Raw genomic sequence first — 16,990 nt, 5'->3', positions numbered from 1 at the left:
ACACACAGATCTGACATTTGGCTTTAAATTAAAACATTATTCCACACTCTCTGTGGTATTTGGGAAAGGATCACATGTTGGAGGCTATTGATTTGAGGCGGTCAATGTATTTATTTGCAAAACAATTGGTGGGTCTCTTTAGGTCACGTCTGCCTTTTGAGTTGTTGCACAGTATTGCTGATGTTTGGTGATTTCCTATATGACAGCTGCAGGAGGATGTAACAAACAGGAGGTGTCAATTGCAGAAAATCTGAAGGCTTTGTATTAATTTGATCCAGTAGCCTAAAATGTTTTCACCATCTGGATGTGATGATTATGGTCCAGGTCAAGTGGTTTCTAACCTTTTGAGGAGCTTAGAGGCCAGATAAAACTGATTACAAAAAGCCTAACATTTTGTGAAGCAGAATATATTTACTGATTCTATCCTGTCCCATTAAAATGGGTCAGGAGGTGAAAATAATCCGATATTTGTTGTCCCGACCCTTAGGTTGGAAACCATTGATCTAGACCAGTGGTGGTCGAGACCCTTCTAGGTCCTAAAACAAAACTGATGGGTTCATGAGATGATTAATGGGAAAGAACAAAAGAAAAACAACAGTGTTCTGCTACACAAATATGATTTTTTTTAATCTCTAATCTTTGTAAAATACTTGATCATTTTACCTGTTTGAATAGCAAACATTTAACATTCAAATGAGACAATCTGAGATTTAGAGCTGAAAACTTTTACATTATAGAATTCTGACATGAAATAAGGCGTGGACAGAGGACGCTGCTTTAGTTTATAGGGGTTACAAAGAGAATCACTAATCAAGACAGCTCAGTTGGCTCTAGTTATGAGTTATAACATTGAAATTAATAACAAATGTCTTGGACTAATGTGATGGATGTGTTGTGAATCTGGGAACATATTAACACATTCTTATGGCAGCTACTGTTCAAGGCCGTTTCATGAATACCAATTCAGTTCTTTAACATCTGCTTTCATGAGGTGCTCAGGCGAAATTTATACAATGTGTTACATATTAAACATTTCAAAGAAAATCTCAGGAAATAGCCTATATTCATGTGAGAAAACAGCTGGTGTGGTTAACTGTGAAACTATGTTATGAAATCATATCATATGTAAGCTGTGACAGTCTTCAGTCACCTCCTTGTGCTTCTAATCCTTACACATAAATGAAGTTGACCTAATTATGAAGTTAAATGAAGTTGAGAATTAATTTCTCTTACTTGCCGAGAGTTGTTACGCTCCATACCACTCTCATGCCTAGGATAAAGATCAAGCTACAGCCAAGAGAATGTTAACGTTAGCTTAATTTACCAGCTAGCATTGCTTTGCTTTTAAAACTGAGTTATAAAAATGACAAGGGTTTGGGTTTATGGGTGTCGCCCATAAACCCCCGTAAAACTACAACTGTTTTTACTTTTGTTGATTGTTAGCTTCTTTAGCATAACGACTGACAAACAGAGAAAAGCTAGCTTGGCTCTGTCCGAAGGTAACAAAAAGTGCATGTAAAGCTCACTAGTTAACACTTAAAATCTATGTGTTTATTCCGTACAAAAAAAAAAAGTGTAAAAATGACAGTGAAGTTATGGCAATCTGATTTTTCCACTGTTTTCAGTCTTCATGCTAACCTAAGCTAATAGTCTCTTGGCTACAGCTTCATATTTACAGTAAAGACATGAGAGCGGTATCAATCTTTTCATCTCTCATTCTCTTGGCAAGAAAGGAAATACACATTTTCTTCACAAAATGTTAAACTTAAAATCTTTACATTTACACTGTGTTTGAAAAGTTTGGTTCTTTGAATCCTACTTCTGTCAACCAAGCACAGATTCTTGTTAAGTTAGTAGTTTTCCCATCATGTGCAAACTTCAAGGATGTTTTGTGGTATTACTTTCCATTAAAAGCCATTTACTGTAACCCCAAAATGTCAATTTCTTTTAGAATTATAGACAAAACCACAGTTAAAGGTCAGTGACAATAACTATTTCATATACTCCAGTGGCCCCCCGACAGTTTTATGGCATTAAGCAATTGAAAAATGTTGTGAACCTAGTTATTTCTCTCAGGGAGGAGGCTTCCTGTTGGGTCTCTATGGAGCAGAGTCCATTCGTCCTTGGCCTCACCAGTGAGAACGGAGAGCTGCAGCTGGACGAAACTGTTCAGGTCACCGAGGGCTCGAAGACCAAGGAGAGACACCTGTTCCTCTTCAGCGATGTCATTGTCTTCGCTAAACTCAAGTAAGAAGTGTAGATTTATATAGTATATCCCAGAAAGGTTTTGAAGAAAATTAAAGAATTGTGTCAACGGAACAAAACGTACCACTAAGAAACTACTGACTCAACTCACTACAAAAGAAAAATGCAGCTAATTTGGTATTTAAATAACTTTCTGGTGAAAATGTCACATATTTGTACAGTTGGAATGGGAGAGTGAAAGAGGAAGTAAAAACAAAACGTGTATTTTTGGACTGCACTCGGACTGTTAGGGAATCTCCCAGCACACAAAACTGTTTGTGTTCAGTCACTCTGACTTTAGATAAACAGAAGAAGAAAGCATGGTGGTTCCCTCTGAGTGGAGTCATGTGAGGGGAAAACGTTCATCTCATGGACGTCGTTAGGCATATTTTAGGGGGGCTGAAGCTACCCTAAACTGTTCCTAAGCCCCCCCAAATAATAATAATAATAATAATTTGATTTTTTTTTTTTTTACAGTGCACTCTGTATCGCGTACTAGTCAAAAAGTAATTTCAACACATCTTCAACTGAAGTTCTGTTGCCTTTAAAACAAACAAAGTGTGTGAGGTATAGGCTACTTTCACTTCTAAATGCTGGTTCATTTGTCTTGCAAATGACAAAATCTAAAATCATTTAAAATCTATCTTGAAATTAGACAAGTCATGACACATACCTAGAGACAATTATAATGACATTTTTGTCATTATCAGTGGGTACAATGAAAACTTCCCTTTCCTTTGTTCCTGTAGGATGAAAACATTATCTTGCAGATTTCTACCCATCATAATTTAGAGAACATATTAATAAACAAGCATTAAGTTGTGCTCATCTTAGTCAGATCAGAGCTGTTTGTCAAAGCCGGTGGAAGTTTTATAGCTCTTGATTGGGAGGATAATCACACTCATCTGTGTACCACAACCTGCCCACTGTTCCAGTACGCACAGCTGGGACTACAGTACGATAGAGTAAACAGACTTTGGAGCCTTTTGAGTCTATATATATATATGACCATTCATTACTTCTAGAGATGATTGTATACAGTACCATTCAGTGTTCATTTTGTTTTGTTGAGAAGTTTATTTATTTATTTGTTAGGCTACATCTGCTGTTATGCTAATGCTAATCATATAGCAATTGATTTGGAAAACTAGGGGCAGTATATTATTAGGGCAGGGTAGTATTGTTAAAATAGAATATAGCAAAGCTATTTGTGCTATGTGCTGTGAAAATGATGCTTTCAAAGGCAACAGTGTACATAAAAAGTACACAGTGGGGCTGTGGGGCCCTGTGACCGTGTTTATTTCTTACAGCCTTTCTATACCTCTGGTCAGTTGCACGTCAATTCTCTCTCTCTCTCTCTCTCTCTCTCTCTCTCTATTTCTATACCATAACACCTTCTGAATCCCGAAGGTCATCCTTATCTGACTCATCTATTTTCCCTTGAAATCTATCAGCCCTGCAGGATCCAGTCAGCATGCCTCTGCTGCAAACACGCAGAGGCCAGCAGGGTCGCGATGAGTTACTCTTAATATCCGATTCCCCTCTAATCATTTGCTAGTCACCTTTTGTCAAAAGCTGGTTTTGAACCACTTACAAAAGCTTTTAATACACAAAGAGCACACCATTTTTTGTTACATTTGATCACCTGTTCAAGGACTTTTTAAACCCTTCTAAAAAATGTAACTAGCAGGCCTTGTAATGATTTTCCTGCCTTGACAAAATTTCCACAGTTTCTTTATCCTTGACAGTTAATAATTGCATCAAAAGACTATCGTTCCTCGCCATGTTTTTATGTACAACAATCAATTTTATAATTCAAGTGGAAGAGGGAGTTATTGAGTCTGTAGAGATGACTACTATACATTTGATTGTTCGAAGGTGCACTTTTCAAAAGGAGCTCCTCCATGATAAATACCACATTTATGTCTTTGTTTATTTCTCAGCTCCAATGTTTTCTTAAAAAGAGAAGAGCTGTTGCTCGTGAGAAGAAAGACCTTCTATCCCAAATCTGTAGAAGGGAAAAAAGGGAAAAATTCAGGAACTGAAACATGCATTTCAATCTTGAAAAAATCTTCTGCTTCTGTTTAAACAGGTCGACTGCCAGCTATCGTCTAAAGCACAGGGTGAGGCTCGAGGACATCTGGCTTTACGGTTTTGAAGACGAACCGGAGGAAGAGGAAGGAACGACGGGGGATATTGACCTCAGGGTGACCCTCATCTTGGCCTGGGATCTCACTTTTTGTTTGGTGTGTTTTCGGTGAGTGGACACGTAGCAGATGACTCACATACAAACAGCAGCGCGTTGAGTGTTTTAATTCACATATGCTTATGTGTCTGAATACACATGCACAAGCATGATCACGCTTATTCAGTTTATTGTTATCCTTCCTCCTACACCCTAATCCTGCTCTTAACTGGAATACTTCACTCCCAGATCTAAATTACCCTCTGATCAGGAGATTTCTCTTTAAAGGTATAATGTGATTTCTCTTTAAAGGTATAATGTGACATTTTGGGAAATGCATGTATAAGTAGAGCTGGGTGGGTAGGGCAAAAAAAAAAAGCAATCTTGATTTTCTTTTTAGATTGGTGACGATTCATGGTTTAAATCTTTTTTTTACCTGCAAAATACATCATGAACGTCATATTTTTTTTTTTTGAACTGTTCCTTTAAAGGTCTTGAAGTCAAACTGGTTTTTACAAGCGATAGAACAGCAGCACACAAACACAGGCTTCCTGTTTCTTATTGGACTTATTTGTCTTTTTTCGTCAGTAATTAGATGTATAAAATCTGAGGCTGTTCATGGAATATTCACACATTGTAGTAAATGGTCAGATGATCAGTGGCCTTCATGAAAACAGGGAAGTGGCAAAGAGAAAGTCCTCCCTGCAGCATCACAAGACAAGAGGTTGCAAAATAGGAAGTGCGAAGCTGGCTACCAAACCAATCTTCATGTAAGGGGATTAACATCAGCTGACTTCATTAGAAATGCTGGCCTTTACAATAAAGATGAAGTGCAGGAGTAACTCTGTCTCATTCTTTTTCTCTAGACAGTGTAATCGACTAAAAGGAATGAAATGTTTCTTTACAGTAAAAGTCAAGTCGTCTGTCTCAGCAAAGGCACTAAATAGCACCAGTGGAGAAATGTGGCAGTCACTTGGGTTGTTCATTGACTCCCACATTTCTCGCAAAGTAATTAATAAAACCATGAAGCTCTTTGATTTTGACTCGCTATGTATTCCAAGAAGTTGATGAATCCCCTGGTAAGATTTGAGTTGTTTTGTGTGAAAACAAGATGCCAATTACGTTCTGAAATGATGGTTTGTCTCTGGTAATGATTCAGTGTGCGAAAGTTTCCTTCTCGCTCACATGGAGGTGATCATGGGCGAGAAACCATGTGCTGTGCTCACTTGTTGACACTTGTTCACAATGTTCACAAGGCCATATGATACTGCCTGGCATTAATGAGGCTGCAGTGAATAACAAGTTGTCAAAAGGTGAAGCCCTTCAGGTGCACATGTAGGCACACGTATCTGTTTCATCATCATGTTTCCACTGGTGGACAACAGCCGCATCAAACCTAGTCTAGGAGGAAGTGGAAGATGTCTGGTGGGAGTCGCCGTGACGCTGCTTCCTGTTCCCATGACTGACTGAGTTACAGTTTCCACCGGAGTTGTTAAAAGAGACCGTGGGTGCGCACTTTGTCTCATACCTCCCACTGTATCTGCTGGCCTGTTTGATTCTCTCTGTGGATTAGTAACTCATACCATGCTGTTATTTTGCCCACAGCTCGCCTGAGGTGAAAGAACACTGGTTAGATACTCTTCACAGGTAAGAAACAACATTATTCTCTGATTAGGCAAATAACAATCTATTTGTTAGCAAGAAAATATCCTTTCAATTCTCATTATAAGAGTTGGACAGTACTCAAGCTACATTATAAATCCATTTTGATCAATGTTGACAACGTAGTATTGCTGCAGGCAGTACACAATTATGAGTCAGTTTCAATTGAATTTAGAAACATAATGCTATAATAATCAATAATTTAGACAATGATTACGGCAAGATAACATCTTTAAATAATGAAGAACAGTGTTCATTTTGTCATTTATAAGTAAATAGACATGGAAGTACGTAATAGCATTATATCAATCCACTGTTAGCTTGATTCATAAAAATGTCATATAATAAACGTGTGTGGTTGCATAAAATCAAAATCCAAACTAAAAAGTGTTAATATTCAGGCATAGGGTGCAAAGAGTTTGAAGACAAATAGTACATTTACGAGTATCTTTTTCTTCCTCACAGAAAAATTAAAGACGCAAAAGCGAGAGGTGGTTGTGCTTCTTCCCCTCCAGACGCCCTCATGAAGGTTTTGAGTAGCAGCATCACGGTAAGTCTCTCATTGCCCACTCTGCCATGTTCAATAGAAACCAAAATGTTTTAAAAATAGCTTTTACTAAATTATCTCTCTCTCTCTGTCCCCCCCCCCCAATACCTTTTAGACTAAAACTCTAACAGGAGGTGGCATGGAACAATTCATTGAGTTTTCACTTGATGTAAGTAAAAAAAATCATTTTCACTAGCTTCTTGGGGTTAAAGATATTCAAGCCAATCAATTGTTTGTGAAAGACACTTGCGCCTTTCCACTCATGCTGAAAGGAGGCTACATTAGACATATTTAATGGATTTGCATAGCTTATGAAATGCATTTACTGTAGCTGCAAAAACTACAGCCGAATCACAATTTACAAGCAAATGTAAAAGATTTTACACTTGAAGACAATAATAATAAAAAATAATGACACACCTGGCTGACTTGTCTTTTGTCGTATGATTATTTCACTCTAACTCATTCACGTGTTAGTAGGCATGAATGGCGAGTGTGGTGTGTGCTGCTGGGCAGTGCAGAAAACACAACCCCCCCTACGTCCGCCTGCATGCATATGTTCCGCTTGCATACTCATCATCACATCAATTTTTCTTTATTTTGTTGCCAGGGCGACGCAAAGACCTTTGCTGTGTCAAAGCAGTTGAATAACAAGGAGGACAAGCATCTCATTGGTGAGTTTGAAATTGGCAGTTTTGTTTTAGGGAGGGGCTCATTAATTGTGCCATGTGTAGAGATGACACCACAGAGAACAACCACTGAGACAGAAAAGGGAAATCTAACAACTGATAAGAGTGAGCAAGTGAAGAAAACTGAAGTTTGTTTTTGACACATTGGCTCCAATGTTGCTTCAAATCTTGCACATCTTGTTTTGTTGCAGATTTGAAATTGTTGTGATTAGAAAAAATGTTTAAATCTGTAAGTATAATATAAAATGTTGAATAAAATGTTTCTGCTCCCGTCAGAAACCAAGTGGAACCTGGTGAGGAGGCTCAGAAAGGGCTCAAACAAAGCATGCCGATCAGATACCGACCCCAAGCCTCGGCTGTTTGGACAGCCCCTCAGCAATATATGCCCAGACGAATGCTCACTTCCCAAACCAGTCTCAGTAAGTTGACTTTCTACCTTAAATGTCAGATCTTATCACTTCCTCTTGCCAGTCAAGTTTCTCTTAAGACGAAGAGCTAAACTGCTTATATCCAGAAAAAATTGTGATTTATTCCTGTGTTCCTGAAAATTACTGTATGTCACCACAGAATTGTTTTAAGGAATATAACTACTGAAGGCTGAATACAAATCAGCTTGTGAAAAATGAACAAGCACCTACTTAGCTGACCTTTAAGGACAGGAAAGCATGCCAGTGCATGACCTGCACGTTGATTAGTTCTCAACATACACAGACACACACACACACACACACACACACACACACACACACACACACACACACACACACACACATGCACAAAGCTTGTTTTTCACTATGATAATCTCACCTCTCTCCTCCATCCCCGTCCTTTCACCAGGAGGTGCTGCTGTTGCTGAGGAAGAGAGGCCCGTCCACCGAGGGAGTGTTTCGGAAACCGTGCAACAACAAGAACATGCGGGACATCAGAGAGCAACTCAACAGCGGCCTGGAGGTGGACATGGAGGGCCAGCCGGTTGTCCTGCTCGTCGGGCTGCTCAAAGTACGTTCCCATCCTGTTCCCGTTTTATATCATACCACTATAAATATATACTTATGTATATCTACTCCCACAGTACTTGCTACACCAGTAGCAGTAATTTAACTACTATTTAACCTGATACTTATGACTATGTGACCTTTACCACCACAACCACAACTACTGTAGTTGCTGCTGCTACAACTACTATACTACCACTACTTCTACTACTATCACAGTGGTGGGAGACATACTCTTTTACTTGAGTAAAAAGTAACGCAGTGTAGAAATATCCTGATACAAGTAAAAGTCCTGCATTCAAATCAAGTAAGGTACATACGTATGAGCATCAAAAGTATACACCTATATATAATATTTGTGTAATAAAATACTCACGAAAAGTACCTCAGTAGAGTACTTAAGTACAGCACTTAGTTACTCTCCACCACTGTTCCACAACAACTCCCAGATGATATTTAATCCGCGATAACATAATACACTAAATTTAATCAAGTCAGTATACCTTTAAGGTATTTTTGTTCTCAGCCACACCCAATCCTAAATACAAGCACCAGTTTAGTTGAGTCTCACACCAGATCATTTCTTTTTGGAAATACTGTTTCTTATTACTGTCCCTGTCTTGTTTGTTGCAGAGTTTTCTGAAGGAACTTCCTGGCAGCCTGCTGGTGTCTGAACTTTATGACAAGTGGATGGTAGCTCTGAACAATGACGACACCCAGCAGAGAGCTCTGGAAATCAAAAAGTAAGCAATCAATACCTGCTAATACAAAAAGTAAACTGATGGGTATTTTGAGTGTAGTTTTGCAGAACATTCCCAATGTCCTCCATCTGTAGGCTGAATACAAACCACTTCTCTTTTTTAGTCTGTTGTCAGTTTAAAAGAAGGAAGAAACTTTAAATAAAAAAAAAGAGCGCCAAGCTAATGTCTTCTTCCTGTTCTCTTTTTTTTTCTTCCTTCCTCCTTTTGCTACCCGCCGACAGGGTGGTAGATGATCTCCCGGGACCCAACAAACTCCTCCTGCAGCATCTAGTCTGCGTCCTCCATCACATCCTCGAGAGCGCTGACACCAACAAGATGGATGCCTCCAACCTTGCGGTGTGTATCGCCCCCACGCTGCTGCAGCTGGACGGCACCCCGCTGGATGAGCAGAAGGAACAGATGAAGAAGGTAGAGAGATGAATATACTTTCTCACTTTTGGTGCTTTGAAGCTTTGTGGTTTCTCAGTGCAGAAAACCTCAAAAGGTTTCATAAGTAAGATAACACTTGCACATACTTTTGATGGCTGTTTGTTTAGTTCTAATAAAAAACACTATCTTGACTGAATTAAGCACTGGGTCTGGATTGTATCTATTCTGAACTTCAGCTTTGATTTTCTGAATTCTTTACTTAATTTTCAGATATTGTTGTTAATTTTACTTATTGTGTTTCTTTTTCTGATTTGTTGCAGGTCACAGAGCTTACTCAGTTCCTGATCGAACATTGTGAGATACTTGGAGAGAATATCCCCAATCTGCTGGATACTGATGCAGGTACATTGACACATCAAAACAATCCCTGTTTTATCAAAGCTTAGATATTGCTTCTACTAGCAACTAGATGATAAAGCCCTTTTACAGAGATATGATTGTTGTCCTGTACGATCCCCCACACCCACAAAAATCTTTAAGTACAATAAATAGTGCAAGAAACGGATGAATTAAAATATAAATCTTGGAAAATGAAATACCCGTCCTGGCTGGAGACCATGCTCCCTTAAGCAAATAATTATACGTCATCCTCCTTATTTTCTGACCCCGCTTTCTGCCTAATCATTTTCACACAGTCCTAAATTCAAGTTAAATTCGATTGGTATCTGCACAAATTGAGAAAATGAAAATAACTATTGTAAAATTTAAAGATTCTTTAGAGAATTGTTGAAAACGAAATACCCTTCCTGGCTCTCCCAAAAATGTCAGACCATCCTCCCTTTGGCAAATAATTACATAATAATAACATAATCCTTCTTATTTTCTGACCATGCCTTTCCCCTAATCATTTTCATTCAGTTCTAAACTCAAGTTAAATTCATTTGGTATCTGCACAAATTGAAAAAATGAAAATAGATATTGTAAAAATTAAAGATTCTTATCATGTCTTCCTTTTTCCCACTCTGCAGACTCACTGTCCTCTCAGCATCATGACTCTGCATATGACAGCACCGACCCAGATGGAGATGGAGAGGCAGGAGAGAGTACCAGCTCTACACATTTAGAGAGTGGCTCATCTTCCTCTCTCAGTCCCAGCTTCACCACCTCCTCTTGGTCAGCTGATGCGCTGTTCAACACGAAGCCAGCAGTCACCCGCCGCTGCTCTGAGCCCATCATCCTCCTGTCAGCTGATCTTGAGAGCCTGTGCAGCCATTCCAGGAGCCACGACGACTGCTCCATGGAGAGGAAGGACTTTGAGGAGCAGCCTCTGAAAAAGCAGATCTCGGACGACTCCTTCTTGCTCAGAGTACGAGGTGGAGCAAGACCAGTGTCTTTTCCGAAACTTAGCAGCAGCTCCAACATGGATCCACTGCCCTACATAGCAGGTAACTGCTCATGCTCTTCCCTTGAGAGCGCTGCCTCTAATCAGTCTGAAAGCTCGGTCTTCACCAGCTCCCCTGTGGGGTCGCCACCCTGCCTCAGGAGAGCAAACACCGGCACTCAGCCTTCAATGGCTGCAAAGGCTCAGCAGGACATTCCAAGACTGATTTCAGATGAGAAGAGGCGTTCACAATCCATGAGAGTTGCCAATAAAGTCCTAATGCGGACCAGGAGCTTAGGAGCCTTCAGCAGAAGCAGCGTGAAGAAAGACTCTCAGAAGGAAAACTCCTTCCCTTGTGGAACTCTCCAGGAGGACTCTCAGAGTGAAGCAGACCCACCAGCTGAGCTTCTGCACAAACCCCGGCCTTTGTCGGCCATTGAAGTGTTTAAGCAGGTGGACAGCAAGCTTCCCTGCAGGCCTCCATCATACGAGCAGGCAGTGCAGAACACGGGCCTTCCTCCACAGTATGGATCAATGACTGTATATGATGCCATAGTGCTGGAGAGAAGGTCCCGTCCATCCTCTGTAAACTATGACTTCCCACCTACCTGTTCTGTCAATCAGTACAGAGACTGTTTTGCTCAAGCAGCACAGGACAAAGCCAACGATGTCCAGCAGCGGCAGCCTTTCCGCCAGAGAGCTATGTCCGAGTCTGTGTCTGCAGGTCGTCATGAGGTTGTGTCACGCAGATGTAGCCAGCCTGTGTTTGAGGAATTTTCTTACGCCAAGGAGTCTTATGTTTGATTGACTTTGAAACAGTTTCACAGATTGGATTTTAGATATACAAACATTCATTGGAGTTAAATATCAGTGGCCAAAAGCCAAAGACTCTGTTTCCAAACGGCAACTTAAAACCCAGCAAGCTTCTTTTATCTTCATTTATTCAGAGACACGGCATTCATGATCCTGACCAGGCTGACTTTGTTACTTAGATAACTGAATATGGCTGGAATATATGTTTTCTTTTGATAGCAAGAGATCTTGGCTTCATAATAGCAGCTACTCCCTCCCCTACTCCTTCCCTTTTCACTGTTCTCTAGATGTTTAGACAGAGAAACTGTGTTTTTGAGGCTCTGTCCACTGAGCAACTCTGTGCTAGAGAAATGCTTGTATATGTACAAGTCCAATCTGTTCAATTTTCACTGTTTCACTTTGAATGAATGTCAGCTATGTGCCGCCTCTGTGGTTGCACTTTCTCAGTAGTACTATTTAGAGTACAACATTTAAAAGATATGTACTTATTATGATAGATAGTCTATCACAATGAAGCTAGAAAAACACAGTTCACTGTGGATAAAATATGCTATGAGTTTGTTTTTTGTTTGAGATACAGTATGTACAGTATGGCACATTAAGCACAAAGTTTTCTTTGCTTTTTGTAAATCCTCTTCACCTTGCATGGTCTTTTCCTTCCACTACATAAAAGCACTTTTCTTGTGATAGACTATGCTTTGTTAATTTGTACGCTAAAATGTAAATAACATGAGATAGATATAGATGTGTAGTCTTTGTCAAGAAGCCTTACAGAATCATTCCACCATGAATGGTTTTAGGTAAAATGAAAGGTAAATAACGCAATTAAAGAAAATAACAAAGTAAAAAAGTGTCTTCTTTCTCTGTTTCTATGAGAACTTTTAGTGTTGTGGTCCTGAATCACCCCAGTCAAATCATTAGCGACTCAGAATCAGAAAATGTCTGTCTCGTCAATGAGTGTCTCGTTTGGCTCAACTTCTCTTTGCTAGATGTGTTGCATAACAGAAGCTTACAGGCCTCATTGAGGGAACAGCATGTTCTGGGGCATATGCTAAAACAGAAGGAAACGAGACGTGGTCACATGGGCGGATTTGGTTTTTCTCTGAATTGCTGTTCTTGTCTCTGATGAGCTGATGCCACCTCTCTTCCTTCCTTGCTAGAGTGTCTTAATACATTGCTTCCTTCCTCTACAAGTCAATTCCATTCATCCAAAGTTGCAATAAAACTGAAACTGAGCATTTAGCAACATTTAATGGTTGAAATGTAAGATGAAGAATGATAATTTCTGATAATGCTCATAGATAATCAGTTACACAGGCCAAAGCAACATATAATCCATTATATCCATTACAGTAGACCTGCAGGAGTGATTACATTTGTGAGGCATATAATGTTTATTAAACCTGAATCAAAGAGGCATTTGTTAAACTCTATGCACACTATATTTATGTGCAGGGGGAACAAAAAAACAGGAAGCACATATCTGACGCAGCGTCAGCAAAAACAAGCTTTTGTGTTATGAAGAAGCTTTTCTTATGTGCATCATTTAAGTATTTAGAGAACAATTGTGAATTTAAATCCAGGTATTTACGGTATGCACGGCATTGCTTTAAGTACAGATACGGCTTTCAGCAGAGTATGTGTTCATAAACAAACATTCAGTAAACTAATGAAGAGCTGCCCTTTAGATGTTTAATGTTGAGCTGTCACAATGAACATATTGTACAGCGCTCATCAGTGTGCTCATCTCACTGTGACCGCTTATTGAATATGAAAGGCAGCGCTGTACATAGCATATAATCATTAACATATAAATGATTATGAAATCAGTCATTGTATTTTCCATATGTAATAGTAGTATAACAAAAATAAAAATACATAAAAAATAAATTCTATATATGTAGTTTATGTATTTGTTGTATTGATGCAATAACCCGACTTAAAGTCATGTATATTTTTCCATGATAGAGATGATAGATAATGTTGTGCATCTTACAGCACAAAGCTCTGTTCTTTATTATCTTATCTATAATTTATGTTAGTAATATTTAAGGAGAATGTTAACTGTAACTCCATTTTTTAATCCAACAGCCTTCACCAAAAGGGCAGCATCTGAGAGGCGAAACCAAGAGTAGTCCATACGCTGCATACTGCACCACTCAGTACTCTTTAAACATCTTATACACGGGAATTAACATGCTCAACAAAAGCATTATAATCGTCATAAAATAACTTATCACTTATGTAGGCCTAGTTCACTAAATTGCATTTAATTGGTCCTTAAATTGCTGAATTGCCTGTTTAAACCTCACTGCTATTAACTGCTTCCATTACCACTTGTTTGCCTCCTGCTACTTACTGAACATGACTGTTTCACTAATAGATCATTTTTACCACTTGGATGCCTATTTATTTTTATTTCCACCTGGTTTCGTGATTGCTTAAGTTATGCCTACTGTTTAAAAAGGCTGAGCGAGCAAGACAACATGTTGAGGAAGGCTTTTCACTACAGGTGCTTGTTTCTTGTGTACACTGTTTAATTAAAAATGCCAGAACGTTGAATTCAATTTGTGAATTTGTAAAAGTGAATCAAGGCTACAAGTCTAGAATAAACCTAAAAAATGAAAAGAGATGAGGACGATGTAATGAAAATACTGCACTAAAAAGAGATGAATGTGTGCCCTGCTGGTTGCGTAATCTCATGGCTTACAGTCAACACTAATGAGAAGAGGCTAACATAGTGGCAAGCTGAACACTTAACCCTTTAATAATGCTTAATTATTTTTGACAGCTAAAGCATAAACACATCACATGCAGCGAAGAGAGCGAATCCCAGGCCTATAGAACACAGAAACCATAGCACTCGAACAGACATTCATTTTTCATTTAAAAAAAAAAAAGATGACATAGCTCCAACATGGTCTTCGGCTATATTTGGCTGTTTGTGTTGTGAATAAGTAATCATTCTTGGAAATGTAATAATGTCATTTATTTGGTTATTTACATTAAATAGTCGTCCATTATAAAACATATAAAATATGCAAAACTATGGCATATCATCTTAGTATTGGTAGTAGTATATATTAGCTAATGTAATATATTAGTAGTAGTGGTACAAGTAGTAGAAGCAGTAGTCGTAGTAATAGTAGTAGCTACTAGGCTATATTTGGCTGTTTGTGTTGTGAATTAAGTAAGGTTTTTATGTAATGGCACTTTCTTGTCACAGCGCCTTTTTGTCTGTGTGTGTGTGTGTGTGTGTGTGTGCACGCGCACTCTCGCTCTCACTGTCCTGGTTCCTGGCTCCCTGCTCAGCCTGAGCCTACACGCCTGCCATTAATCTGCTCGTCACCTCTCCAGCATATCAACCCAGGTTCTATTTTGTATAGGCTCTGCTGCCAGGTTCTTGTCCCACTCTGTGCCAAATCAGATCATTGATTCAGTCTTAGTGGTAGCTACACCAATGCCTTTAGCTCTAGTATCTTTTGAGAAGAGCATTCCTCGTGTTCTTGTTTTTCTGAGTTTGTTCCCTGTAGGTGGGGCCCGGGGTTGCACCCGTCCCTGCTGAAATATGATTGCCCCCCCCCCCCGGTGCCTCCCCAATCCATTGGGCTAGAGTGCTGACAAGAGTGACAAATTTGATTTCCATTGGTACTGTCACTTTGCTGCCTGTTCTGCCAATTGCTGCCTTTCTATTTGGTAAATGGATATGTACTTTAAACACACATTGTATGGCAACTGCTTAATTTGTTGAAATTTTGAGGCCAGTTTAGAAGTAGAAACATATTGAACTCACTGTAGAGCACTTGTTGCTGTAAGAAATAAATTGTGTTGTGTTATCTGAAAACACAGCAAGGTTTTCTTTGTTGAAGTTTGAGGCAAGTTTATTGTATAAGTGTATTGCACTTTATTTTTATACGGTTCTGTGAAAAAAAACTTCCCAGCCCTTGTCACATGACCAATTAATGTTTCCATGATGACTATCCAAATTTTCGCCTTAAGAGTCCATAGAAAATGTGTATCGTATTTGGATACACAATTTGTTGAAAATAAAAACAAGTTAAATACAGTATTTCCTATATTTCTAAGCAGATTCTCTATGCTGTATTATGATAAAAAAAACCCTAGCCCCCCACTGACTGCTTTTTGGTCCTCCCTGTGCACCCCCACTTAAAAAATCCTGGTATCGCCCCTGGTTCCCTGTGCTCCAGGATTCCTGCCCAGTGGTGTTAGGTAGTTACTATGAGCCACAGTGCACACTGTTATGACGGGCCCTAAATGACACACACACACACACACACACACACACACACACACACACACACACACACACACACACACACACACACACACACACACACACACACACACCCCATTAGGCTTATTTATATTTTACCAACAATGTGTTGGATTCAACAGTTGAATGAGTTACTAAGGAAATTGTACTAAAAAATTTGAAACTATGGCAGAGATGGGTTTAACGCAGGTGTGTTTCTGAGGTGGCAATCTGAATCCCTCCCAAGAGCCTGCTCTCTGCCCAACACATTGTTGGACGGCCCGCTCTCTCTACGCCCCCCCACCCCCACCTTACACACAAACTTTGACAAAACATCATAGTAGCACTAGTAGTAATGTAGTAGTAGTAAGAGTAGTAGCAAATATAACAGCAGTCATAATAGTAACTAGTGCTAGTACTACTATATAGCATATTTGACTGTTTGTGTTGTGAATAAAGTTGTAATGATCCTGTGTGATCCAGTGTGATCTGTTATGTCACAAATCAAACATACAAAAACTACGGCACAATCACCTTTGACATAAAATCTCTGATATGGAAAACAAAAGTGCTAGTTCAGTCGTCACTCTGACCACAGAGCTTTCACCTTTGTAGGTGTGTGTGTTAGTGTTGCAATGCCCTATTTTTCCTCTGACAGTTTCAGAATTTTCGTCTGTGAGCTGAAAATGCCTTGTGGTTAACATCATCTTAAGTTGAGTTTCTGCTTGCCTTTCCTAAAGGCCTCGTGCTGCCTACATTTCAGTGTTGCTAATTAGCAAAACAAAGCTGTTTTCACGTGCACAGTTTTGTTTTGCTTGTACAATGTTTAAAGTGTACAAAACATGTGGCGGTACAGATATAACAACTTCTTACTTATGTAATAATCACCATTGTATTATCAGCAAAAAATTTACAAATAGAATACCAGTTTTCAACTCTCTAACTCTTAAGTTTTTCTTATTCAACTCATTAATGAGTGAAGTAATGTGTGTCACCTTTCACCTTATCTGTAGGCTACAGGAAGTGGTTCTTTCATCAACATGTTATACTCAGAACTGAAATGTGTTGGAA

General features: G+C 39.2%; 1 protein-coding gene across 3 annotated transcripts in view; it reads left to right on the top strand.

The window, feature by feature from the left end:
• Positions 1-16,990, top strand: part of tagapb (T cell activation RhoGTPase activating protein b) — a 35,517-nt gene that overhangs the window by 15,036 nt on the left and 3,491 nt on the right. The window contains exons 3-15 of one of the 3 annotated variants that reach the window (XR_004108950.2): positions 2,077-2,247; positions 4,337-4,501; positions 6,035-6,076; positions 6,557-6,641; positions 6,754-6,807; positions 7,249-7,312; positions 7,604-7,746; positions 8,165-8,326; positions 8,956-9,065; positions 9,305-9,491; positions 9,773-9,854; positions 10,481-12,439; positions 12,636-12,637. Coding sequence is in view for 2 of the 3 variants with exons in the window: in XM_031322485.2 (XP_031178345.1) it covers positions 2,077-2,247; positions 4,337-4,501; positions 6,035-6,076; positions 6,557-6,641; positions 6,754-6,807; positions 7,249-7,312; positions 7,604-7,746; positions 8,165-8,326; positions 8,956-9,065; positions 9,305-9,491; positions 9,773-9,854; positions 10,481-11,637 (2,422 nt within the window). In the remaining variant the exon portion in view is untranslated. Of the gene's footprint in view, positions 1-2,076; positions 2,248-4,336; positions 4,502-6,034; positions 6,077-6,556; positions 6,642-6,753; positions 6,808-7,248; positions 7,313-7,603; positions 7,747-8,164; positions 8,327-8,955; positions 9,066-9,304; positions 9,492-9,772; positions 9,855-10,480; positions 12,489-12,635; positions 12,638-16,990 lie in introns of those variants that run through there. The other 2 variants (XM_035995512.1, XM_031322485.2) reach the window with 2 other exon arrangements.

This window comes from Sander lucioperca, chromosome 19, assembly GCF_008315115.2.
Source record: "Sander lucioperca isolate FBNREF2018 chromosome 19, SLUC_FBN_1.2, whole genome shotgun sequence".
NCBI lineage: Eukaryota > Metazoa > Chordata > Actinopteri > Perciformes > Percidae > Sander > Sander lucioperca.
Note: the sequence above shows the minus strand (reverse complement) of the source record. Positions and strands in the feature narration are given on the sequence as shown.